The 26,175-nt window shown below is 47.3% G+C and overlaps 1 protein-coding gene across 7 annotated transcripts in view; it reads right to left on the reverse strand.

The window, feature by feature from the left end:
• Positions 1-422: 422 nt before the first annotated feature.
• CASTOR2 (cytosolic arginine sensor for mTORC1 subunit 2) overlaps positions 423-26,175 on the reverse strand; it is a 127,002-nt gene continuing 101,249 nt past the window's right edge. For 5 of the 7 annotated variants that reach the window (XM_088177198.1, XM_088177197.1, XM_088177196.1 and 2 more), the window contains 7 exons: positions 22,093-22,286; positions 21,228-21,360; positions 19,814-19,937; positions 19,122-19,232; positions 17,663-17,745; positions 15,555-15,649; positions 14,320-14,779 (listed from right to left, as the gene is read on the reverse strand). In XM_088177198.1, the coding sequence (XP_088033324.1) occupies positions 14,624-14,779; positions 15,555-15,649; positions 17,663-17,745; positions 19,122-19,232; positions 19,814-19,937; positions 21,228-21,360; positions 22,093-22,286 (896 nt within the window). In that variant the 3' untranslated portion in view covers positions 14,320-14,623. Of the gene's footprint in view, positions 11,623-14,319; positions 14,780-15,554; positions 15,650-17,662; positions 17,746-19,121; positions 19,233-19,813; positions 19,938-21,227; positions 21,361-22,092; positions 22,287-26,175 lie in introns of those variants that run through there. The other 2 variants (XM_088177199.1, XM_014891626.2) reach the window with 1 other exon arrangement.

A 26,175-nucleotide genomic window follows, 5' to 3' on the forward strand; every position in this document is an offset into this window, starting at 1 on the left:
CAACCATGCTGCTGACTGAGAGTCAGCACTCAGAGTGAGTGCCCTAAAATAGTCCATGAGGAGGCTGAGTTTGCTCCCCTGCCACTGCTGGGCTGCAGGGTCCTGCCAGCATCTCTGGGGGACACTCCTGGGCATCTTGCACTCTGCAGTGAGCAGGTAAAACTACATCTGGCAAATACTGTAACAGCATCCCACTGACCTCTTACTTTAAGGGAAGAGGATAGGGCAGGTTTGGTGGTTTCCAGAAAACAGCTGGAGGATGGAGATGGTGGTGGGTTTCATCTGCAGGGGTACAGTACACCCAGTGACAGGATCTGGACACCAGAGAGCCTCAGGGATGTCTGCTGGCCTTCATAAACTGTGTGTGTGAGTGAGACACTCAGCATGGCTGTAGGTGAAAGAAATGAGAGTTACATCTTGCAGACAATGCCAAGCTCTGCTTTATTTTCATCAGTTTGATCAGTACAAAAGCAGACAGCATAAGTTTCACTTTTTATTCTTTTTCGGTTTAATTACTTTACAAAGTACAAAATATACTGTCATTTATTTTGGAACATTAGGATTTTTTCTTTTTTTCTGTTTTGTTTTTTTCATACAGTACATAAATCTCAGCTTTTCAGCATAAGACCAGCAAAGAAAAGCAGCGTGTGCACTTGCTGGGAAAGCAAAACAGCCACTTCTCAGCTCCACACAATGTCCAGTGCATGATCCCAAGCTGCTGCCACCACTCCCTGTGCCTGGTGGTGTAACATCCCTCCTTGTGCAGAGCTCATGAAGGCAACTGATGCATTCAGGCTCCCCTGTGCCTTGTACCCCCAGGCTTGCAGGAGCTGCCCACCCACACATGCAGGGCCTGGCCCCACTGAGCCCATGGGCACTGCCCACAGGGCAGGTACAAGCAGCCTTTCCATGGCTGCAGCCCAGAGCAGGAGCTCTACCAAAGGCCCCTGCATGGGCAGGATTCCCCCACCCTGTCTGTTTGCATCACATCTGTAATTAAAGGGAAATAAATACACTACTTTTTCCACCTTCCCCAATGAAAGGCTGCATGGGGTTTCTGAGAGGTGAGCAGGGAGGAGAGGCTGCAAGAGTTTGGGGTTCCTAGCCCCACTTCAGCCTGTTTGGTGTGTGTCTGAGGCCCTAAGTGGTATATCACTTACAGAGCAAATGATACATAAATATCTTATTACATTAAATAATGTTTCCTCCCCAGGCTGCCCAGCACAGCTGTTCTAAGTGGCCAGGGATGAGAGACAGACCCTGATTCAAGCTGGGCAGCTTCTGCACCAGGAGCATCTCTGCTCTTGGCAGTCCTGGAGATCTGGGTTAGTGTTGTGTAGGTAGCTGGAGGGAATGAGAGCTCCTCTGGAGCCCAAACAAAGGGGAGAAAAAGTGCTCAGACTTGCTCAAGCCACTCGAGGCACTAATGAAGTGATGTTACACTATGGCCCCAGAAGGGCCAACCCCTCATAACAAGCCCTGAACTTGTGTGGTGCAGTGGGGCTGGAACCCTCCCTGTGTGCCCTGCAGGTGATCACCCTGCAGGTGATGGCTCACTGAAGCTTAGCCCAGAGGATAAAAATCTGCACTAAGCACTGATGAGGACAATGAGGCTTCTCCTCCCTCTGTGCAGTGCTCCCTCAGAACTGACCCGTCTGGTGCCCCGTGGTGCCCAAACAGCAGGAGACACAACCAGCCAGTGCCCTGCTGTGCAGCCACAGCCAGACTCGGTGCAAGGTGGGGCTGCAGATGTTCCCTGGGCACTGGGGCACCAAGACCGAAGTCCCAGCAGCAGCAGGACCTGCTGGCATGGCTCGGTGGTGAGTAGGTGAACATGACAAGCACATTGAGGTGATCACCCACCCTCTAATTCTAATGAAATCAAGGGGAAGAATGGGTGATGTGAGGAGTTTTGACAGTAAGGGAATAAGACAGGTTCTTCCAAAGGCTGAAATAGCTTCTGAAACTGCATCTTACTATGATTACTTTCTGGGAGCCCCCTCTTCTGCCTATCCCAGTGCTTGGGTCAGCAGGACAAGTGTCCCTTCTCTGTCACTGCCACCCCCAGCTGCTGCAGAGGCAGTGTGGAGGAGGATGCACTGGCAGAAAACGTGGCTGCCACTGTGCTAAAATGAACACCCTGCTCCTCAGCTTCATGTCTCACAAGCCCCAAAGCCAAGCCTGGAGCCTACACACAGGGGAGGGATAACAATGCCCAGCCACAGCCAGCAGGGACAGGGGACACAACCCTGCTGGCCGTGACACCAAGTCCTGGCAGGGTAGAGTCACCATCCTGTGTGTTTCCAGGCATTGACCTGGGCACTAATGGCACTTGGATGCAGTTCTCACACTCCCACATCAACAGCCATTGGATTGGCAGGATTATTTTTAGCAGCAATTGCAGGAGGATTTTGGGCAAGAGGCAAGAGCAGCCCTGGATCCAGCACAACCAAAAGCACCTAGAAAAGGCTGTCCTGGGATGCTGATTTTCTGCCGTGGTATCACTGGAGCACTTCACAACTGGAGAACAAATAAAAACCTGAAGGAAGGAAGCACTGACACATGGGACTGGCAGGGATCCTGGTAGGTGGAGTTTGGGGGAGAATGAGGGTGTGATTTTTTTTAATTCTATGATTCAACTAAAGAAATGGCTGAGGTCATGGAGCTGGACCAGACAATTCCTAATGGCTGAAGGAGAAATGGGGTGCTCCTCCTCCTGCAGAGCCACCTTCTTCATACTCTGAACCTCCAGCATCAGCACCAACCAACACACACCACCAGAAAAAACAGAGGCTTGTTCCCATGAAGGAAATGTTAGAACTCAGGGATTTCTTCAAGAGCAGGCCTGGTTCAATAGGCTGTCTATACCCGTACTGCTGCAGGGGAACATCCCATGTCCTGTGCTCTGTGCAGGCTGGTCCTGCCTAGGGACAATGTCCCACAATTGTAAGAGCACCACCAGCTCTTTAGGTAATTTCAGTGATCTCAGAAACTCAACCCTATCCCAAGGCTGGCACTAGAAATAATTGCAAGGAACAATGACAACAAAGGCTGCAGAATTTTTTCTCCTTTGCTCTGTGTATAGGAACCCCTGGGTCTTCAGTGTCCCACATGGCAAACATTTGGTTTTGCCACTGACCACAAATGCACAGAGGAGATTGTTGCTTTTCTTCAGCAGAAGGGAAGTCCCCTTTGCATTCCCTTCAGCTGATGGGAATGACTCTGGGCAGCAAGGACACACAGGATGAGGGAGCTCTGTTTACCAGGGCTGTCTCTCCCCTGTGACCTGGCCCAGAGCAGCATCCTACTAGCCTGAGCCTGGGGCTGCTTCAGCATTTCAGCTGGCAAATGGGGCCCAAAGGAGCAGTAATGCTCACAATCCTGGCAAGTGGGTGCTTCAAGCAGCATTCCCACACGGCCCAGGGGATCAGGTACCTGTAAAATGTTTTTCAAGTAACAAAAGAGGGAGTAGGAATCCTCAAGCTTATTACTGTAGCTGCAGAAATCTGGTTTCAATCCTCAAGGTGATGAAATAGAAGCAGAGAGCCAGTCAGAGCAGGGGAACTACACAGCAGCCTCCTATGGCAGCTTCCCATAGGTGCTGGGGCAACACACTGCCTCTGCCACAGCCACACAAGGGGGAAAGAAAAAGCAACCAGCCCCCCAAAATGAAGGATGAAAAGAGCTCTATTTTTGGCATAATATTTTAGGGTTGGGAGGACCCCAGTAAAACCACTAGATCTGCCTAGAAAGGGACATGGCACCTGGTCAGCTCTCCTGTGGTACAGGCAGAGGACAGAGCTGAACAGAGGGGGAATGACATATTCCTGCTCTGCTCTCAAATATTTCAAAATTTCCAACCTGCCAGATGCCTGATGGGCATCTCTGTCCATGTCTACTCCAAAATCTACACACAGTTCATTTACAGAATTTTGCAGAAAGCTAAAAATGGATGAAAACAAAACCCCAAGGAAGCCCAGGGCATTAAACAGCTGTTTTGCAGCTCTCCTGCTCCAGGCAGCTGGGACAGTGCTGGGCTGGGCTGGCTGTGGCCATACTGGAGCTGTGCAGGCAGGGGAGATGTGTGGCTGCCATCCCTCTGCCACTCCCTTCACCTTGGCCACAAAACTTAGGCACTGTCAGCTGGGAGGAGATGCCAGGGGTTTGTGTTCCCTTGTGGCCAGGACCTCCACAAACTTAGAGCATGCAGAAGCACAGGTCATGGCTGCAAGAGAATTAGGGAGCGGGGGAAGCTATTCATGTAATTTGCAATAACAAGGTAACATTCATTCCCAGGCTTTGAACCTGAAATGGCCAGTGCTGTCTAGAGAGAGAAAGAAAGGATCTTGGTTTGGATATGTTCAAAGAGGTACAGAACCCTAAAATTCCTACCCTAAAATGACAATGTACTTTGACACATACTTCATCCATTTCCCCTTCACAAAGCAGGGGCTGTGCATTGCTCTGTGCTCACCAGAGCATCTGCAGAGGCTGTTACTGCTGCAGCCAGGATTTGCTGATCAGCATCCAGTGCACGTCTCAGGCTGCACAACCCCTTCCTTTCCTTCACCTTTGCTGACTGGAGCTGATAGTTCAACCCAGCTGTGCTATAAGGATTAAATAAAGAAGGAGGCCAAGGACAGCAGAGTAACTCAAGATTATCTTCACAGTCGAGTGTTTCCCTTCCAGGGAACCTTGGAAGGTCCCACAGCCTTGCTGAGGATGTGCAGACTGTTCCTGTACTGTTCAGTGCTGCCAGGATGCCTGAGGGATATTGCTGGCCCCTGACATATGGCAGGGTACAGACAGACAGACAGACAGATTCGCTCATGGGGAGAAGGTTTGGAAATCTGGAGGCAGGTTTGCACATTTTAGCCAATGTAAACACACCCCAGTGCATGCTACAACGTGAAAATACTATTTGGCAAAGGATTACCGGGTTTTACTCTCCAGCAGATAATAGAAGTTTAATCCAATCCAATGTTTGCAGGCAGGACTGGAACAGGTAAGTGAGATGCCTTAAGCTGCTTACTGGAGATGTCCACAAAGACAAAGTAACAGAGAAGAAATCCTCATCAGAAAATGACTTCTTGTCTGTAACTGAATCTTGCTGGGGGAATCTTTCTTTCAGGAATTAGCAGCAATGCTCAACCTGAGGCCAAACGAAGAATTTCTCCCTTTTCATTAACAGAAAATACCAATTACCCAGTGCTGAAGGGAACACTTGCTCTCAGTGAACACTGGCTGTGCCAATGCAGCACCCAGCACCTCCTATTCACCTTGCTGACCTCTGCATTAGGGAGTTTGGATGAGCTGGTGCTCTTGAGCAGTTGTGTGGGTTTAGGGGCAGGGAAAACCACAAGGATGGGAGCAACTCCTCTGGCCACAGTACCTGATACCACCATTACATCAAAACACATGGTGATTCCTGGGAGCCTTCCCCAGTGGAGAGCTGAGCATCAGAAGATATTTTATGTACCAGGGGTTTGGAGGGGTTGTGCTACCCAGCCCTGCTGGGATGCTGTGCCCAGGACAAAGGCATCCCCTGGGATACTGGGCTGAGCATGGAGGCTGGGCAGGGTGGGGTGATCTGATTCAATCAAAAAGAAGGAAAGTGCTTTGGTGTTCACAACAAGCAGAACTTCGATATATGTGCACAACTAAAAATGAGCATATTCATTCTTTTGCACCACTCAGCACTCCACATATCCCTGTTTTTCCCCTACCTTTCCCACACCTGTCACTAAGAGGGATCTCTGCAGACCCTGCCCTGCCACAGTATGGCTCTGTGGGACAATGCCAAGTCAGACCTAGATGCCTTCTGGAATAGAGAGGCCTGGGCTGACCCCATGGCTGCTACAGGCCAGCATGACCTGAAGCCCTGGCCCTTCTGCAGTCAGGCAGTCATGGCAACAACTCACACCAGGGATGGGGCCCCTTTGTAAGAAAAAGAATTGTATAGCAAAGCTTTGTATAGCAAAGCTGAGAAAAGATGGAAAACCACTTCTCAGAGCCAGGCTCTGATCAAGCACATGCAATTCAGCCTTTAATGTCCCAGAGAGCTCCCCAAACTCCACAGGATGTCAGAGTCACACTACTAAACCCTCATCTCACAGACACACTGTGAGACTTGTGGGGCAGCTGCTGGGGAATGTGTCAGGAGCTCAAGCCTGAAGGCAGCAAATCCTGCAAATGCAGTGCAATGGCAGAGCTCTGAGCAGAGCTGCTCCCTGCCTTGTCTCTCTCAGTGGTCTACACATTCCTGAAAGCATCAAGAGCACCAGGGAAACAAGTGGATGCTCAGGGAGCTATGCTAGAGCCTGAGCAGCCTTCTCTGCCACACACTCCCTTATGCTGCACTGCCTTATTTCCTTCCAGTGTCAGCAGGACAAAACATCATACTTCAGAAAAATAAAACCTGATACACTTCTGTTGGATGCTTTGATTAGCTAGAGCCATCAGGACCTCCCAGCAAAACCTGAAAGTCCCCACACCCAACTCTGCATGGCAGGTCTTAAAAAGTAAATCCCTGCTCAGTGTCATGTGCTGCCCCCAAGCAGGACCTGACACCAGCAAGGTTTTAGTGAGAGAGGAGGATTGATTTGTCTCTGACCTGTAGCCTGTGCCCTGGGAATGGTAACAGAGAACTTGGAGTTTAAAACACATTTCAAAGCAGCAGTACAATGAGTATGCTTTATGGATGGCATTGTCATTAAGTGAGTCTTAATACTTATGTCACCCACTGCAGGTGCCACCATCTCCAGGCTGCAGCAAAACCAAACATTTCCATTACAGCCTCCCCATGTGAGAGTCTGATACATGTCACCTAAAGCACAGCATTGCAGAAACTCCAAACTGAATTCAATGCCTGGAAAGAAACTGAAAGGCATCACACTTCCCCTCACCCCCCCCTTCCCCTTTGTTGAAGTGTAACTGCAATAGGAAAACAGGGATGTTTCCCTAACAGCACTCCTGCTCAGCAGAAATCTCCAATGGTAAGTGCAAAGACCACACACTTCCAGTGACTGGGTTCAAGCAGCCTCTTCTGATTTTAACAGGAAAAGACCCTCCAACACTTCCATCTATTTAAAGATAAGCTACTGATTTCAGCTCCTCACATTCAACATTCAGTTCACATTCAACAAATGTGAATTCCCAAATAAATACCAGAGCCCTACACCAGCCATGGGCTGCCACTGCCTGCTGAGCCCTGGGCAGACACATCCACCAGGAAATCTTGCACCTGCCCCAGCCTCGTGCAGAGACACTGGGGAAGGCCACCAGGAACCAGCTCAGAGGGAATGGCCAGGCTGCAGGAAACCTGGAGGAGCTCCTGCCCTGCTGGGGGAGGGCAGACAGTGCTCTGTGCCTGCAGGACTGGAAACACCACTGCAAACCCCCAGCCAGGGTCTGGGCACTGTGCAAACAGACCAGCCCTACTTACACTGAGGCAATATAGGGCAGCAACTAAAACATACAGGAAAAAAAAAAAAGAGCGAATTTCCTACAGTCTCTGTGCTTGAGGCACCAAACTGGAGAGGAACAGAATTTTCTGAAGCAGGGAGGGAAATCCAATGCTGCTCTCAGCAAGCAGAGGAGCCCCAGCTTTGCTTCAGGTCGACCCCACTGCTGCTCTTCACTAAACATATGTAGAGAAAAAGCAAGAGTGGAACTAATATTTATATTGCCCATTACTTGAATTAAAAATACATGGTGAATAAATGTGTGTATACAGTACCCAGTACATAGATACACACACAAGAGTCCGTGCCCAGAGTACACACACACTGTGTGTGTATGTGAACCTGTATTGCTTGAGTGCCCACACCATGTCCAGGACACAACCCCAGAGACAAACACGGGTATTTATAGGTGTGCAACAGAGACACACTGTGGATTGCTATGGAAACACTTCAGATGTGTATATATATGCACATGCTTGCTCAGTAGAAAGGAATTTGTCGTCAAATTCTAATTGGGTTGCGGGAAAAAGAGAAATTCCTATTTAATAACACACAGAACATGGAAAGGCTGAGGCTTCTAAGGAAATAAAGGCCTTGCTGAAAGACAGAGGGTGCATGAGGGCCATGCTCTTCTCCCCTGCCTACCCCTTTTCTGGAAACACTTTTGCATTTTGCTGTTTGGTGAATTTTTGTGACACCAGAGGAGAGAGGGAACTGCAGCACTGAGGCAATCCCTCATTAGCAGCAGCCATGGCCGGGGGGAGCTGCCCAGAGCTGAGCTGATGCCGAGGGCAGCACTGGCAGCTGCAGGTACTGCAGGCACCCAGCCCAAGGCTGTCCCACTGCTCCTCCTTCATCCACTCAGTACTGAACAGCATCATGTCAGGGATGCTCACACACACAGTCATAAGGCATTTTAAAAAAGGAAAAGACTCTTCAACTTTTTTCCCCACCCAAAGGCTGGGTGCTGAGACAGTGGGAGCTGTGTGTGGAGCAGCTTTAAGAGCCCCCTACTTTGGGTTCACTAAGCACCCACCAAGCATTAAGGATGTTAATAGTGTGGTATTATTATTATGAAAATATTTTACAAAGCCCCTGCAGAGCCCTTCCTGCAGTGTAGGTCTCACATGCAGCAGGACTGTGCAAACTTGCACTGATCCTGACTTCAGGCTGGGTGCTGGGACAAGGTTCCACCAATTCTGGCCACATTTGGAGTATCTCAGTTCCTACTAGAAAACATATGAAGGGAATATTAAAGGGAAAGCATCGAGTTGTCTGAAACAATCTTCTTGGATGTCAGGACTAAATAATAAAAGGAAACAAAAAGGAGAAGCCAAGGATGGTGACAGTGTCAGAGTCCCTCAATGACATTTTATAGCCTGTGAATTTTTCAAGCCAACTTTCCCATGTTGGGACATCAACCTTCCTTTGGAAGGTTTGAAATACCACAAAACTTTCTACAGATTTCACAAATATAAGGCTGATTCCCTTGGAAAAAAAGTTAAATTGCAAAAACCAGCCTCTAAAATAGCCTGAGTGCAATGTTAGGAAATTAAAACAAATTTTTTTTTGCTTTCATTTAAGGCTCAGTAAAGTTGTTGCTTCTTTCAAGTTAATTCCTTCCTATCCATGTTGAAGTCCTTTGGAAGCAGCACTGGCACATGCACAGCAACACAAGGTACTCTCTGATGCTGAAACTGGCATTTCCCAAGGGCTGACAAAACCCCACAGCCAAAGGAAGATCCTGTCCTGATGGCTCTGTCGTGGTGGCACCATCCATGCACACAGTGAGAACTCAGCTCAGCTGACCACAAACCTTGGCTGGTAACTCAGTGGCTGAACAGCAACTCAAACCCCTGTCCCCCAGCCATGGCAGCAATCTGCCATCCCAAACAGTCACCCTCCACAATCTATGGGGTGAAAAGCTCCCACTGGCCTGGCTGCCCTCTCCAGCCCAGCTCAGTGCCCACAGCACTGGGCAGTCACAGCAAACATCTCCAAATGCTTTCAACACAGCCTGTGCCTGTGTCCTTGCAGCAGGAGACCAAAGCATCTTCCCAAACAAACATCCAGAGATGCACGGTGCCACATCTAGAATAAACCTTTAGTCCAGAAATCTGGAGTGAATATAAACATATCATGGGACAATTCTGAGAACCCATGTAAAGGAACAGCAAAACATCCTGTTTGGTAAAGCACTGAACATGTGCCTCAGTGTTCCCCAGCAGGGATGCTCTGACTCCTTATCTAGATGCCACAAAACATTCCACTGGTGAAAAATTAGATTTGAAACTCAATATTTGAATCTAGCAGCAGCAGAAACCATAACTGCTCGACCCTCCAGTACTGTGAATGCAGAATTAATCAGCTAGTGGTGTCTGTGTGTGTGTCTGCATGTCCTACACAGCAGTACAAGCCATGCCCATGGCATGAACCCAGGTGCTTGCTTACTGCCTCCAGATTAATGCAAAACCCTGGCTCACAGCTGGATATGGCACAGCCTCAGGAAAATCCTGCCAGAGGCTGTCTCTGAAGCATGGCTGGAAAGCCCTCAGGAAAATAGCAAGATCTGCAATTTATGTCAAGACTGAAGTGGAAGAAGTGAAGAAATGCAAGATATGCTGGGGCTGGTAATCACCAAAGCAAGGCTCTCTGCAGACAGCTTCTCCTTTCATCACCCCTTGTTGCATGGTCACACGTGGGGCAGATTGCTGGCACCCACATTTTGGGTAACACTTCTCTCCCAGCACTGGCTCTGCTGTCCCCCACACTGCTGGCAGTGGCCATGGGCACAGCCTGGACACAGGTGCCACTCTGGGCCTGCTGGCCCTCAGCTGAGGTACAAGCCAGAAGAAAACACACTAGTGCTGCCCCAGGAGAAAAGCCCCATCATCTTCCTGTGACCAGATACTAGCAGGTTTTAGGCATTTTCAGCACCATTCTGCTTTCCATCATCAGCAGCAATTTCCACCTGTGTGATGAAAGAGCTGATGAAAAACCACAGGAGGGTGCCCACAAGACTCAGGCACTCTCCTGGCCCTGGCAGGGGCCACCTGCTGTGCCTCTTGGCCAAGGTGGCCTGGGATGTGCAAGAGCAGCTACCCAGGGACCCTGGGCAATCCTTTATTTCCCCATGTGTGCACACTGGAAGGGAAAAAGCCTGAGGGGACAGGAGAAAAGAGGCTTTCCTCCTCTTGTCAGCCCTGGGGAACAAGAGCTGGGGGAAGGCTCTGATATGGGACAAAGGGACAACAGCTGTCCTGGAGCAGGGGATATGACAGGAGAGTACTGGGAGCAGTGAAAGAGTGAATGGAAAAAGTGACCAAAACCAGACAAGTTTCAATGCAGACAAGTCTGGTGACACCACCTGCCAGGAGCTGAACAGAGCTGAGCTCCCCCTGCCCAGGCTTTCTCAGAGCAGCCAGGCTTTCACTGCAGGGGGAAAGAAAAAGGAGAAATGTCCAACAACTGGATATTTTCCCCTTTTCCAACATCAAACTGTTCTGTCAGGGGAAACAGAACCCTTTGCATCCTATCTCAACACAGGCAGTGATGGGCAGTCCTCAGAAGTCTGATGTGAGGAGACAAGCCAGGACTATGCCCTGTCTTTTCTGTTTAATTCCAGATTTCATTTTTTTTTCTGGTTTTCAGGGCTCTCTGAGCCAGTGGCCTGTCCATCTGCTCTTGGCCCATCCCACTGCCCTTGGCATTGTGCCCACAGCCATCCTGCTGCCAATGGTGTCCCTGGGCAGCTCCTTCCACACTGACAGCACAGCCAGGGTACACTTCACCACACAGCTGAACATCAGGAAACCATAGGAACTCCCCTTCCTCCTGCCCCTCATTCATAAATTTAATAAAATAACAATAATAATAATAATAATAATAATAATAATAATAATAATAATAATAATAATAATAATTAGAACAAAGGCTTATTGGAGCTGTTTCTGCTCAACTTTCCACAGTCTCTTTTCATGTCACTCTCTGCAATCAGATTTTTCAAGAAATACTGTGAGAAAAAAAAATAATAATAATAATAATTATTATTATTAGAATAATAAAAAGCATCTGGAACCAGCTCAGAAGATTTCTAATGCTTTTCAGCTTGACTGACTTGGAGTGCATTGACCACACCATTTATATTTTCTTCAGGTACCTGCAAGAAAACAAAAAGAAAGGTCATGTTCCAGGAAAAGGGATGACAAGGAAAAGAGAGGAAGGAGACAAAGCCAGAGCAGGCCCAAGGAGGCACTTTGCTGTTTTTTGCTTGCACCTGAAGTTCACTGAGAAAGGGCTCCATGTACAAGGACAGCCCTGCTCACCCATGGTAGTCCCAGAGCAAACCCTGTAAGCAGGGTTCAGATGGTTTCTGTGCTATGGGGACCTGACTGTTTTGGGGTTTCTCTTCCTCTCCCCTCCTTTCCCTTCCTTTTGTTGGTGAAGCACTTGCACGTCAGGAGCTCACTCATGCCAGGTGCTGATGGATTTCTGTGGCTGCCTAAGGGCTCCAGGAGGCTCTCAGGGGCACCCTACAGGTTTGGAACCTGGAAGTGTGGAGGGCAAGGCCATGGTGGGTGACAGGAGAACACACCCATCAAAAGAGGAGGAGAGCTCCCAGTCTTTGTGGTGCACCTGTGCTTTCTTATCCAGTCTTGTGAGGAGACAACCACACAAGTCTTTATTATTCACTGGTGTCTTTTCATGCTTACTGCAAGAAAAACCTCTCGTAACAGAGGATGCAAAAAAATCTGAGTGACTGTCATTGGCAGAAAAGAACATCAAAAATAAAATTACATCTGGCAGAAAAAGTATGTCTGACCTCTACATAAACTCCAAGACACTGACAGCTCTTGAAGAGTGGAGAGGACTGAGGGAAAAATAAATTATCTGTGAGTTGCTGCAAGAAGTCAAAATAATTCATGTGAAGTAAACTGAAGAAGGAACTGTCTCCTCTACAAGGTATTTAAGGCCAATAGTACAATAGCTGAGTTCACTGTACACTCTCAAGATCTCAGACAGTGGAAATACAAACTGCTTGTTCTGCAAGGATTTTAACAAAACTGAGGAAAAAACCCACGAGAAATAACAAGAAAAATGTTTAATTTTCCAATAGGAAGATGGAATAACAGCAGTCAACTCTGATGATGTGTGAACAAAAGTCCTTTGTAAACGAAGAAAATAATCTTAAAATAAGCATAGAGCAAACTCTTCTGGTTTAGAAGGGAAACTCCAGGACACCTCCACCCTAGGGAACAGGACTTTGAGACTGGACTCTCCACTGCCTCCCCTGCAGAATTTTTCCCAGTACATTGAACACTACAGTGGAAGAAGCTGCTTGATTGTTCCTCTACATAAGATAACAAGAAAAGGCATAGGAGTCAGTTTTTTAAAGCACACTCCTCTAGTCAGCCCTAGCAATGCTCAGGGGTGTGGCTCTCCATGAGCACTGCACAGCAGCAGAACGAGGCAGCACTGCCAGCTCTGGCTTTGACCTGCACAGACCCATCTCCTCCATGAAACACAGTGGGCCTTCATTCCCTGCAAAAGGCCTGACCCCCTTAACAGCACAGAAATCAGCCCACAGATGTTTTGGCAGAGTTTTCTCCAGGACAGATGTGCAAACAGTTTTGATTTGTAGGACTCATCCTGGTTTGCCACCAGTGGAGGAGTCCTCCCCCTCCCTGTCCCTTGAAATGCCCCTGGTACCAGGGCAGCTGGTGCACTGTGTTCACTTCTCAGGCAGTGTGCAGATCAAAGCACTGATCATGGAGGAAGAAGCAAAGCTCCAAACTACATCCCAGACACAGCTCCAGCCTCTTCAGATGCAAAACGCTGGTGAAAGAGAGCAAGACACCTGTGAACATGAGGCAGCAAGAGCAGAGTACCTGGAAAGGCAACTCTTCTTCCTTGCTCTCTCTAGACAGAGCTGCTAACCATGACTCTCTCCAGCCTGACCCTGCATCACCCAGGGGAGATGCCAGAGACCTGAAGGTTCCCATCTCAACATTGTCTCCCAAAGGGATTTTGTCTCAAGCAGAAGTCCTGGCTAGCAGGGCAAATGTCTACAGCTACAGCATGGCAGGAAGACCTGAGTATAACACCCAGGTCAAATAAAAATTAAGCAACAAAAACCACCTCGAGATGCACAGGAGAAAAACAGATCAGATCAAAGGGAACAACACATTTTTATCCAGTACTCTAATTGTTGACAACAGGTAATGAACTACCTTAATTAAAGAAAGGGAGAATTTAGAGAAAGGGTTCGAGATACACTTAACCCTTGAGAAATGAAGTCAAAGTATCTGGGTAGCAAAGTTAGGGAAAACATGACAAAATCTAGGTCAGGGTCTTGGCCAACAAAACCACCCTAGAGCCAACAAGCATCCAGCTCAGCCAGCACACCCAGAATAAAGTCAGGCAAAAAATGCACCTTCCAAATGATGGAAGGGTTTGACAACTAGAACAGCACTGTCCAGGGGAAAAGGCTTTTAAAACCACACATAAAGAAAATGGTAAGTAGCAAAGAAAAACACTGAAATACTGCTTGGAGTAAGGAAGACCTGCAGACCTGCATGGCCCCCTAACACCTGCCAGCTGCTCAGAGGCAGAGCCTGTGGGGCCTGCAGGATGAGGCACTCTGAGAAGGTGGAGCTGCCTGCACAGTCATGGCCTAAGTTTTCAGCTACATATCTATTTTAACTGATAGGGCTATTTTAACTGATGTATCTATTTCAACTGATAGCTCTCCAGATATGGCTTGACATGTAGAAGCACTCTGCACCTTATGCTTTGCACAAGAAGTGCACACCTGGGGCCACACAATGGGCAGAAATGTGAGGCAAAGCTAACAGTATTGATTTTTAAATGGTGTTTTATTAGCTTATCTTATCAGCACAGTTAATATTAAAAAAAATGAGACAAACATATATAACACTTTGACCTTTGCTATCTGAAATAATATTTACTTTTACTCTTTACACACATGACCTATCAGCTGCAAATGGTTCACACCAACCACGAAAAAACAAAGTAATTAAAAAAACCCAAACCAGCTTTGATCTCACTAGATCTTTTACAGGTCAATTTGCAAGTGATGGAAAGAGAGGTTTAATGCAATAAAGAGCACACTGAAGAAAAAAAATGAATAGCATAGTGAGTCAGCATAGCAGCTGACTCCATCCTTCAGGACCAGGGAAATGGGTTCCAAGAAAAATGTCATCCCATTTGTAGCTACAGGCATAGCATTTTCCCTTTTTAGGGGAATTCCTCATTTTTGAGGGTGACTTCTTTGCAAAGGAAGAGCAGAGGTAGGCCTAGAAAGTAAAAAATCCATCAGTATAAAAAATGAAGAGAACTCTCCAAGGATGGCAAGACTCTGGTGTTGATGACTGTGCTGCAACTGCTTATGGGCACTCATGAGAACAAACATGGGAACAACCTTATCTGCTTCCAAATCACCTTCTCTTGCCCTGCTGGCAATTATTGCTTGTTTATCAAAAACCAGGAAGATGCAGGGACAGCAGATGGGTCCCAGAAAGCAAAGGTTAGGACAATGCAGGCACCAGGAGATGAAGGCAGGGTTTGCTACTGGTAGACTGCCCAAAAAGTTCCCAACACACAAAGGCACCTGTGATGACCCACCTTAAGGGGAAGGAAGCACCTAAGGACACCTTCCCCTTAAGGGTGGGTTGTCACAGCACTGTCCTGAGAGTCTGGAGCCTGCAATTATTTTTGGAGGCAAATGGAAGGCTTTGTGGCTGTTTCTAATAAAAGATACAGATGCAGTGGAAGAAGCTGCTCAGAGAGGTGGTGAAGTGTCCATCACTGCAGGTCTTTAAGGATTGAGACCAGCCTCCTTTGAGACCAACACTCTCTAACACAGCTGTGCTTTGGGTAGGGCCAGGCTTGGCTCAGGAGCCTCTCACCCAGGACAGTGAGAGCCAGGGGGCTGAAGACAGGAGTTTGCTGGGCTACACTGGAGCAAAGGCACTCCAACGAGCTATCTGGATGAGAAGTGACATTCTCATAATGAGTTTTCTCCTAAGGAAAAGATCTCCCCTACTCCAAAGCAGCTGCATTCATACTCACCAAGGCGTGATCAAACTTAAAAGTACTGATGTAGTAGGCTGGGATGTCGGCTGCAGCCAAAGGCTCAGAAATCTGAGCGACTATTCCACATTCATCTGTGGGGAGAGAAAAAATCAAACATTGTCTGGAGGGCTTGCAAAAGTCTCAGAGCTCACCAGCTCCATGCCTACATATGGAGAAGTTTGTCTTCACAAACTCCAGTCAGAAGGAATCTCGGCAACAAAATGTATTCTTTCTCACAGAATCAAGTCTTTGGGCCACAACAATACATTGCACATTTAGTTTCATTACCTTCCTTTTGCTACAGAGAAACACACATTCTCCAAAGGCACAAAACCTTTAGAACTGGAATGATTTAGAGGTTCAAAGCAAGGCACTGAATGATGTTCAAGAAGAAAGCATAAAGTCCAGCCCCTTATATCCTTAACATCCATTTTTCTCTTTTATTGAACACTTGGCCCTGCAACTCTGAAAGAGGAGATGCTGACCCATTAGTCAGCCTGGACACATGGTTCCTAGGTTGCAGCCCACCACAGTCCCTGAAACAGCATTTCATACCAATTTCACCACAGAATCATCGTAGAATGTTAAGGGATTGAAGTGGACCTTAAAGAACCTCTGATCCCAGCACTCCATGCCATGGGAGGGACACTTCCCACTAGTCCAGGTTGCTCAAAGCCATATTCAACCCAGCTTTGAACACTGTCAGGGCTGGGACATCCACAGCCTCCCCTGGAAACCCGTGCCAGTCTCACCACCCTCACAGGGAAGAATTTCTTCCTAATATCTGACCTAAATTTCCCCTCTTTCACTTAGTAGCCATTCCCCTGGTCCTGTCACCCCAGTTCCTGATGCAAAGTCCCTCTCTGGCTGCCCTGCAGCCCGTTCAGAGCCTGGGAGGTGCTGGGAGGTCTCCACACAACCTTCTGTTCTCCAGGCTGAACAGCCCCAGCTCTCTCAGCCTGTCTCCACATGGGAGCTGCTCCAGTCCTCTCATCAACTTCCTGGCCCCCTCTGGACTTGCTCCAACATTTGCATGTTCTTCTTATGTTGGGGACACAGAACTGTGTGCAGAGCTCCAGCTGGGCTCTCACAAGAGCACAGCAGAAAAGCAGAATCAACTCCTTCAGCCTGCTGACCATGCTCCTCCATCTGGGCTACTTGCTTGGCTCTCTGGGCTTTAAATGAAATTTATATGTTTCATCTGTCTTGTTTGTTGCAGATCAATGGTATGTGGTTTTCAGATGAAACGTGGAGTTTCACTGATTCAAATTCAACATTTGAACTTGATTTTAAATTAACATATTTAAATATCAAATATTTAGGAGCCTGGTCAATGTCCTGATGTGCCATCAATGACATATCATGCATTTCTACATATTTGCCTCAAAGATGTGTAAAGAGAAGGTACATGAAGATTTCCTTCTTGCTACTTTTAGTGGTCTGATGTAGAAGTCGTAATTAAATACAAAAATCAGCCCAATGTTTTTCAGGAATGTCCTCGAATCTTGCATTTTGTAACTGGTTCAGAGCCCATAGAAAGGAGCCACTGCATTTCCTGAAGATTAGCTTTTTGTGGCAGTATTCAGATCAGACCCTTAAAATTGCAGGGGACATAGAAATAACAAGAACACTCCTGCAGACATGAAACATTTGTTCTGTGCTAATTAGGACCAATATTCTTTTGAGTAGAGAAAACATGCACAGGACTGGATGTGAAACACATCTGTGACAAGACTTCCACTTGGACTGCTATAAACCTATAAATAGTCTACCAGAATCACAGAATTACCCAAGCACTGCACTGGAGTATGACAGTGCTTTCTCACCACTGATTTCAGTCATCTACAATGAAGTAGATTTTAGTCCAGTTTTTCTCTTTAACCAGAGCCCCAGCTGCAGCCACCTCTGAAGTCCAGCAGATGAATGCAATGGAGCTGGAACTGCTGAGCATGGAGCACTTTCAGTATATTCAGCAGTCAAACCTAATAGGAGTCAGGCTTCTATTTGAAAATCTCAGCTCACAAAGGCACATGGATTTTTCCATACCCCTTGAAGGCCCTGAGGAGACTGCCTGCACACCAACTGATCCTCCAAATGTTACTCACCAAAGCCAAGAGGCTGCCCACCAATCCGCACCATCTTCCAGAGCTCACCAGATGCACTTGTAAACAACAAATTATTAGGAAATCTGTAAAAAAAAAAGAACACCAAACATAGCAATTAAAACACAGCAGTGTGTCAGATTCTGCCTGTGGGGGATCTACTCTTCCTGCATCCTTGAGATGTTTGAAGCCAACAATAATGGGGCAAAGCTTGGGCAAACTGGGAAAACTCAAGGCAGGTGGGGCAGATGCACCTGCCTGACCCTCCAGGTATCCTATGGCAAATCAGCATCTGCTGCTGGAGGTGGGCATAGGTACCCAGAGAGGCACAGGAAAAAATTCTAAGCAACAGGCTGTGCCCCAGCTTTATAAATGTTGAGACTGTGAAGGTTGGATTTGAGCTGCATTTGGAAACACCTAGGGATGGAGTATGTTTCCATACTTGCTCTCAGGAATGTGGATGTAACCACTGGTTTGGTGTCTGAGCACCATCAGTGCTTTTTTTCCATACCATCGTGGGAGGTCCCTGGCACCACTGCAGAGGTCTCTATTTCTTAGCAGGGGAAAGGAGACAGAGGCTAAAAGAGTTGCCCAAGGTCAAGCAGGCAGCCTGTGGGACAAGAATTAGCCCCCAGATTTCCCACACCCCAGGCTGAAGCTCCAGCCCTCTGGCTCCTCTTAAGACACACAAAGCTTTACTCCAATAAGGTCAAGGAAACTTTCAAGAGGGCAATTTATTAATTTGAAAAACAAGTCCCTGGGGAAGGGGCCTTGCCCCTAAGAACCAAACCCAAACTGTACTGTATGTCAAAAGCAAATCTAAGCACTGCTGAGTACAGCATCCCTCTAGGCTCCAGACCTCAGAGCCTGCTGTGCTGCACAGCTGCAGAAGCACAGACACACACACACACACCCGGGCTGGCTGCTCACCAGTTCACTCCCTCCTCACTAGACAAACAAGTCATGGGCTCCTGCTGCACACTGATGACTCAGGACATTATCATCATAACAAGACTCTCAACCAAGCCCATCCTTGTGTAACAGCTAAGCAGGAGGACCCCATCACTGACATCCCCACCCTGATTTTGGCCTTTAGCAGGAAAACTTCAAACATCTACACCAGGTTTTCCTTTTTGGGTTTTGCTCTTAGAAGCACAGCTAATGAACAACAGAATAAAAATGCCGAAATCCCTTTGCTCCAATATTCCTCTTTTGAAAGTGAGATAACCCTACATCACATTGATCTGTGATTTCACTGAGGGCTTTGACAGACCAGTCCAAAATTTAGACACTGGAACTAAAATGGCAGATTTTACTTAGAAAAGTGACAGAGTGTACAGGCCCATGACAACCATACAAGGACAGTCCAAATACTTAACACAGAGGAGTCTAAGCTGCTTCCTGCTCCTTTCAGAACATCCCTTTTTTTTTAGGTCCAGGTTACTCTAAGACCAAAGCTCACCTCTGCTGTGTCTGGACATCCATGACCAGGGAGATGTAACCCTCAATGAGAGAAAAGGAGAAAAAGCGAATATGTCCCGAGTCTTCGTTGCCCACCACTGAGTCTTTTACTCTGAAGAAACAGAAGAGAACTACATTAGCTGTGGCTAGAAGAGCACAAGAAAGGGTTTTTAAAGCAGATATAGTCAGTGAAACCAGAAATGTTCTTACACTGACTTAGGGAAGTGACATTGAGTCCTCTTGTATTACACTAATTTGATTTTTTTTATTTTGCAGGTGGAAAACTATCCATTCCCCACAACTGACAAAACTCTCCATCCCTGCCTCAAGGTCTCCTCACAAGAGGCTGTGGGCAGGAGCCACAGGCACCAAGGGGCAGCAATCCAGCCAGCCATACATGCTCCAGGCCTGTGAGGATGTGCAGCACACTGACCACATGGCTGCTCTTACCTTCACTCTGAAAAGGTTCAGCTTTCCAAAGCCAGCAGATGTCTTTGGGCACCCTCAATCACCTGTTTGGCTTCCACTGTCAGGACAACCCTCTTGAGCCTGTGAAACCTCCCTCCCTGAGTGCAGAGCACTGGAGCAGCACAAGGCCACAGCAGATCCCTGGGCACCCCAGAGGAGCAGTGGGATCTGTGCCTCCAGACACTGGGCACACCTCCCCTGAAGCCCATCTCCTGCAGGACCTACCCATTGGAGTAAAACATGACATCCATGAGGAGTGTGGCAACAGTGGGAAGGGTATCTGGATCCAGGCTGGTGACGCAGAACATATTACTTGGACTGGAAAGAGGATGAATGACAGGCCTCTGAACTGCAAGAGACACACACACACACACAACTGTGAAGGCACATGTGCAGCAGGCCCTGTCCCATCAGCCATGTTACCCATGCACTGGCAATGGTCACAGAGAAAGCTGCCAGTATGTGTAAGGCAGTGCCTCATTGCTGAAGTCCTGCAGGCTCTCAGACAGGGAATGGATAATCTGCTCCTGGGCTGCTCTCCCTGAGGTACAGGGTTGGATTACCCTGAATATCCTGCCCAGCTCGCTGCTCTGAGGGGCTTTCAGGCCATTGGGTGCCTGCACATGAGATGAGGAGTGAGCTAAAGGAGGTGCCAAGAGAAACGGAGAAGTAGAAAAAAATGCAGGCTTCCACCATGAAAAGGCAGGGCTATGGAAGGCATTTCTCCAGAGGTGGTTGTTGGCAGTCCATCCTGTTTTCCCTCATTTCTGGGCACCTATTTTGCCATAGTATTTTGAAAAATTAAAACCCAGCTGCCACACAGTAATTTGTCTAACAGATTGCAGCCAGTGGCTATTTAGGATTTAGCATCCAGTATTTAGGCATGCAACCAATAGAGCAACACAGCAAACTGCATACTGGTGCATTATCAACATGTGTTTCACTGTGCCCTTTCTTGATGCTTTTTTTCTTTAAGTCTCATTTTCTTAAACAAGATGACTGTTAGCTCTTGAGTGATGAAACTGAGTGCCACTTCATAATAACTGGTCCCTGCTTTGTCTGGTTATGGGCAAAAAATTACACACGTCTGTAGGAAAGCACATGTATGTAAGTTGTTCCTTTTCCTGATTATGCCTTTTGGTTTGATACTTGTTTCTCTAGTCTGCAAACAATTCTAAGGTTCTGTACAGCCCTGGGCTCATTGTTGCCTTGATCCTCACTGGCACTGGAGTGTGAAAGTTGAAAAACAATCTTCTCTGTGCATCACTGCAATACTTAAACAAGCTTTTAGAGAAGCTATTTTCCTTTGGAATGTTGAAGCATGGAAATACAGGTTACAGAAAACATTATTTTTGCAGTTACAATGAACTCTACTTTAACCTTCTGTCCTATCAAAGGCATATCTTCTCTAGAAAAACTAGCATTAAAAGGCCAAAATTCAACCAAACTTACTAGCACTGCTCAGAAAGTTAAGAACCTACTCAAATCCTTGGTTGCACTGGGATAGGCTTGTAAGATTCTAATCTTACAACAGGATAAATATTCACCCAAATACTGAAGGAAGCTAGGAGACAGGACTTGCACCCCATGTGTCAGGGAGACCAAATCCCTGGCAAGCTGAGCCTGTGCTGGTCCTTACCTAGTTTTGGTTTGACAAATCCATTTGTTACCCCAAAGTCATCGGCAGCCACTGTCTCCCCATTCACTACTCTGAGGATGGTGAACTCGGCAGCCAGCGTGTGCATCACGAAGGGCAGGTCTCGCTCACGCACCTGAAGGTGACAACACGATTATGTGGGGATGGTATGCACCAGAAGTGACAAAACACTGCAGGGGAGGGTACATGCTTGTAGTGCACAGCAAAGTGGACATGACTCCTGCTTGAGCCAGTGGATAGTTACCATTTAGGTGTATCTTAAGAGAAGCACAGTGATATCACTGTGAGTATCAGTAGGATTAAGCACCAGAGTGCTTTTATGACTGTAAAAAGATTATGGAGATTTCTATATGGGAGATGCTTCACCTCTTTTCCAGCATTCCTTCAACAACTCAGCACTGCCTGACTGTTCTTCAGTCTTGTTTCCTCAGGAAATAAGGCCATGTTGTGTGCATGCACACACACGTGTGTGAGACAGAAAAACTGTCTGTGTGTCTACACCCAAAACAACTTTGGAGCCTCTTGGCCATCACCAGCCAACCTGACAGCAGACACTATGTTCCTCTAACTTTCAAAAAACCAATGTCTGAGTGATGGTGGGAAGTGCTACCAGTATCTCCACTTCAGGAGAGACTGTAGTGTGGGCTCAGCATTCTCATTAGACACCAGACAACCCATGACAACAAATGCTTCATCCCATGGCAAAAGCTCCTGAGATATCACAGGGCCTAACTACAAAGAACAGAGCTCTGGGGAAAGCAGACTTTGGTATTTCTTCCACCACCAGACAACTTGCTCCCAGAATTGCCCAAGTGAACTTTCATTTGGTCCCCTCATGTCCTCTTACCAGGATGAAGTCCGTCTGATAGGTGGAGAGCATAAACACTGAGATGTTTTGGTCAGCTAGGGGTGCTATGACTGACTTGGCAATTTTGGTCACTCCGATGGGTTGGGAGCTGGAGAAACCACCTCCACCAGACACCACGTTGAGGGCAAGCCATGTTGCATCAGCCACGCTCAAGTGCTCCGAGGAAGGAAGCTCTGCAGAGACAGAAGGGGGGACAGAAGTTTGTTTTAGAGGCAGAGAGAGCCATGTGCCATGTGTCAGTGCTCAGCACAGAGCTCAGTGCAAGGAGTGAGATGAGCCCCTTATCCCAACCTCCTGGGCTTCCCATACTGCCCCACAGGCCCCTACTGTGACACTCTCTCATGTCTGGATTGCACCAATTTCCATGGCAGGATGACTGTCAAGGACAACACAGGGAACTGCTGGCGACTCAGCACCTCACTTGGATGCCAGTGACCAGTTCTGCTGACCTTCCCAAGTGGAAACAGCCTGTGCTGGTTGTCCTGGTTACAAAAGGAGAGTGCCAATGTGGGTGTAAACAAACTGCTTGTACTCCCCTCTACATCATTCCTGACAAACTGTTAATTATAGGTCGTTTGCAGGATCTGCCCATCCCACACCTGACACCCCAGGCTACAAGCTGGGTGTTAAGAGAAGAGGCAAACCCTCGGAGGCAGGGTCGTGTTTCTTCTTCACACCAATGACTCAGCTGTGCTAACTCCCCTCTGGGGAAGCACCAGCACAGTCACACCCATCTCCTGAAGGGGGTACCTCTGCTAAGGGGCCATAATGGCCACCACCAGGATAAACTTCGACCACCAAGAACTCCCCAAAATATCCTATGTCTCACACTATTACACCACTCCATTGTGAAACTCCCCACCTGGGGGAGGTACTGAGCATTCCTGCCTGAACGTGGGTGTACATAATCTCGGCACCACCACCACCACCACTGGCTGGATCCAGAGGAGCACCAGAACTTCCACCAGACCACGGCTTTTGACTGCAACCATCACTTCAACAGGACTGTGATCAGCACCCTGACCAACAGGGTCCAGGCTGTACTCTGTACCAGTCTTCTGTGTATCACTGCATTTATTGCCATCTTTCTATTAAATTCTAACTCCAGCCCGAAATCTCTCTAGAGCTCATTCTATGGGGATTCTCCCACTGGTTTGCTTTCAAAGCAGCACAGTGGTCTTGGACTTAAATCTGTATCACACAATTTCTCCAAACATTTTACTCAAGCTATTCTGGCCTCTTTTGTTTCTGTTTTTCCACTCTAATCTAAACCCACATTTTGTACCCTTGGACTGGAGATGGAGGTTGACAGAGCAGCCTGGGGACTATCTCTAGTCTTTGAAGATGCAGAGCAGGCACCCTATGCATCTGTGGGCTCCTGCCTCCATCTCTAAAGCATAAGAGCCACACAGCTCTGCAAAGGATGGATGGTGTAACACATATACTAGGGATTACAAAGCACTTACTAAGATAATGCAAATTACTTTGGAAATGGAAAATGCTAAGAATAATCCTATTCCACTTGCTTCTAATCTGTTGTGGTTAAGTAGCTAAAAATCTGTAGCTAAACCATTTGATACAAATTATTAACTGTTTTAAAAAAACCTTTAATGTATTAACAGAAAACCAGATGCAGACTCTGGAATAAAGGAATACACTGCTCTAGAATTTTCTGGATTTTCGATTTTTGTTTGGCAAATTATAGAAACAAACAGTTTAGATCCAGACTAACAAATGCATAATCCCAGCTAAATCTACACAGCATAGGGAACCTGATCTCAGATGCAGATCCAGGCAGGAAGGACACAGCAGACATGCCAAGGGAGGCCTCCACGCTGGGCTCAGAGGTGAGGTGCAGCCCAGGAGTCTGAAAGCAGGAACCCCAGCATGGCTGCTCCTGCAGTCAGCACTCTGGCACTTTAGGCAAGTGCTTGCATGTCTCCATGTCCACACACTCCTGGCTCCTCCATGCAGGATCCTTTCTTTCTCCTTCAGTGAGACCTTTGGGAGCTGTTTCTGTACAGCCCCAGACACTGTGTAATAAATTCCTAACCTCACCCTCTCCAAATCCTCAGGCACCACTTCCCTGAGACACTGACAGCACTGAAAACCCAAAATGATCTGACAAACAAACACATTTTGTTCTCTTCAATAACCTAAATTGTGTGGAGCATGAAAACAACCCATAACATACCACTGCAAACAGTGGGGACACTGAGGGTTCTGCTTCTGCATTTTGATGTTTAGCTTCATAAGCCAATGTTTCTTTTTTCATAATCAGAGTTTACATGGAATGAAAACTAGACATCAGGGAGAGGGGGGCAATTTTTGTTCATTAATCAACAGCATGTTAAGTCAGAGAGACCTGTGCAAGTTGCTTGAAGCAAATTATTGCACCAAAATACCATTTTCTCATCAGCCCTTTGCACCTCCAAACCCAACTGCACCACTTGGCACGGAGAGCTCAAAACAACAGCTGCTGAGCTACATATATTTCAGGGTCCTGCTCTCACCTACTGATCCCACCTGCAGCAGGCACATCCCATGTGTGCCCAAGTCCACCAATAGCTCACTACTGGCAGTGAGATCACAGCTCATTTCCTGCTCTATAAACACAGTAGCTGATATTCCTGCTTTGTACAGGTGATAAGGACAGCAATTCATTAAATACCAGTTTAAACACAATTTTGGGCCAGGGATGTGATGGAAGATGCAGTATTTCATGGTGGACAGAGGCATTATCCCATTTCACTCCAGCAGCAGCTGTGCTGCCCCAAGAAGACCTCATCAAGCTCTTCCTCAGAGGGAAGGAAGGCTGGTTTGCTCATTACACTTACAATTACTCGGAAGTGTTAATAATTTCTGGGTTTATGTGTTTAGCAGGCCCTATGAGGTGTGACAAGGGCCATTGCATTTGCTTAAGTAACCTGCTTCTCATGATTCAATTAACTTGGAAAAATATATAGGAAGTGACTGAATACCAATTTTGGACACTGCTTCCACTAGGCAGCCAGACAGAAAAGTACAGCCCAAATTTTAATGAAACAAACCTAGGCTGAAGGCTCAACAAATTCATCTAAATAATGTTAAATAAGCCACGTGGGATGGTGCTTTGCCCAGGAAGCTGTTGAATGCTGTAAACCCAAAGAGAGCCAAGACCATTAGTTGTAACATTAGAGCAGACTCAGTGAGGCAGAATAAGGTAATAAAGAGCAAAATGAGGATTTGCCCACATTCCAGTACCAACTCGTCATTGTCACTTTCTCCACAGGAGAACAGACCTCCAGGCCCCCACAGCTCCAGCACTGCCACATCTCTTGTCTTTCCATCACACAGAAATCTCTGCTGGGCTCTCAAGATCCTCTGGTTTATCAGAGTGCAGTCACTTCCACTTCTGATCATGGGGGACATCTCAACTCTGGCTGAGAAAGACCTCTAAAAGGTCAGAGTTTAAAGCTTTATTTTTTATAATCAGGGGTTTAGTTTTGACCTTTCACTGGCATGAAGTCTTAAGATTTTTCTGGTTTTGCTGTTTAAGGCTTTAGAGAGTTGCAGAGAAGGCACCAGGAGCAGTTCAGCTGCCTGCAGGGTCCCTAACCATCATTTGCTGCCCAACATGACAACTACCACAGTCTGAAAGAGCAGGCTTCCAGACCCAAGCTGGCATTCCAGCCATGGTCTCTGGCATGGAGCACCCCCAGCCTCAACAAGAAGTGATCATTGTGATAGCCCAGGATGATTTTCCCTGGCAATGCTGGATACCAAGTGCTGGTGAGCTCCAAAAGCCAGGGGAGCTGCTCTCCACTGGCACAAATATCAAACTAATGCCAGTCCCTGTGCAAACCAAACCTAGCCAACGTGCCAAATAACATTTAGGGCGTGAGTAATTGCTTCTTCACAGCACAGGTGATTTACAAGGTGTGGAGTCTGTCCAGAGCCTCACTGGCCCATCTGGCAGCCCCAGCTGAAGCAGAGCAGCCTCCCCAGCACATGTCATCCTGGGATGTGAGGTGGTGAGTATCATATTGGCCATAATTGGCTCCTGAGCTGCAGTAATCAATA

This window comes from Sturnus vulgaris, chromosome 21, assembly GCF_052056855.1.
Source record: "Sturnus vulgaris isolate bStuVul1 chromosome 21, bStuVul1.hap1, whole genome shotgun sequence".
NCBI classification, from domain to species: Eukaryota; Metazoa; Chordata; class Aves; order Passeriformes; family Sturnidae; genus Sturnus; species Sturnus vulgaris.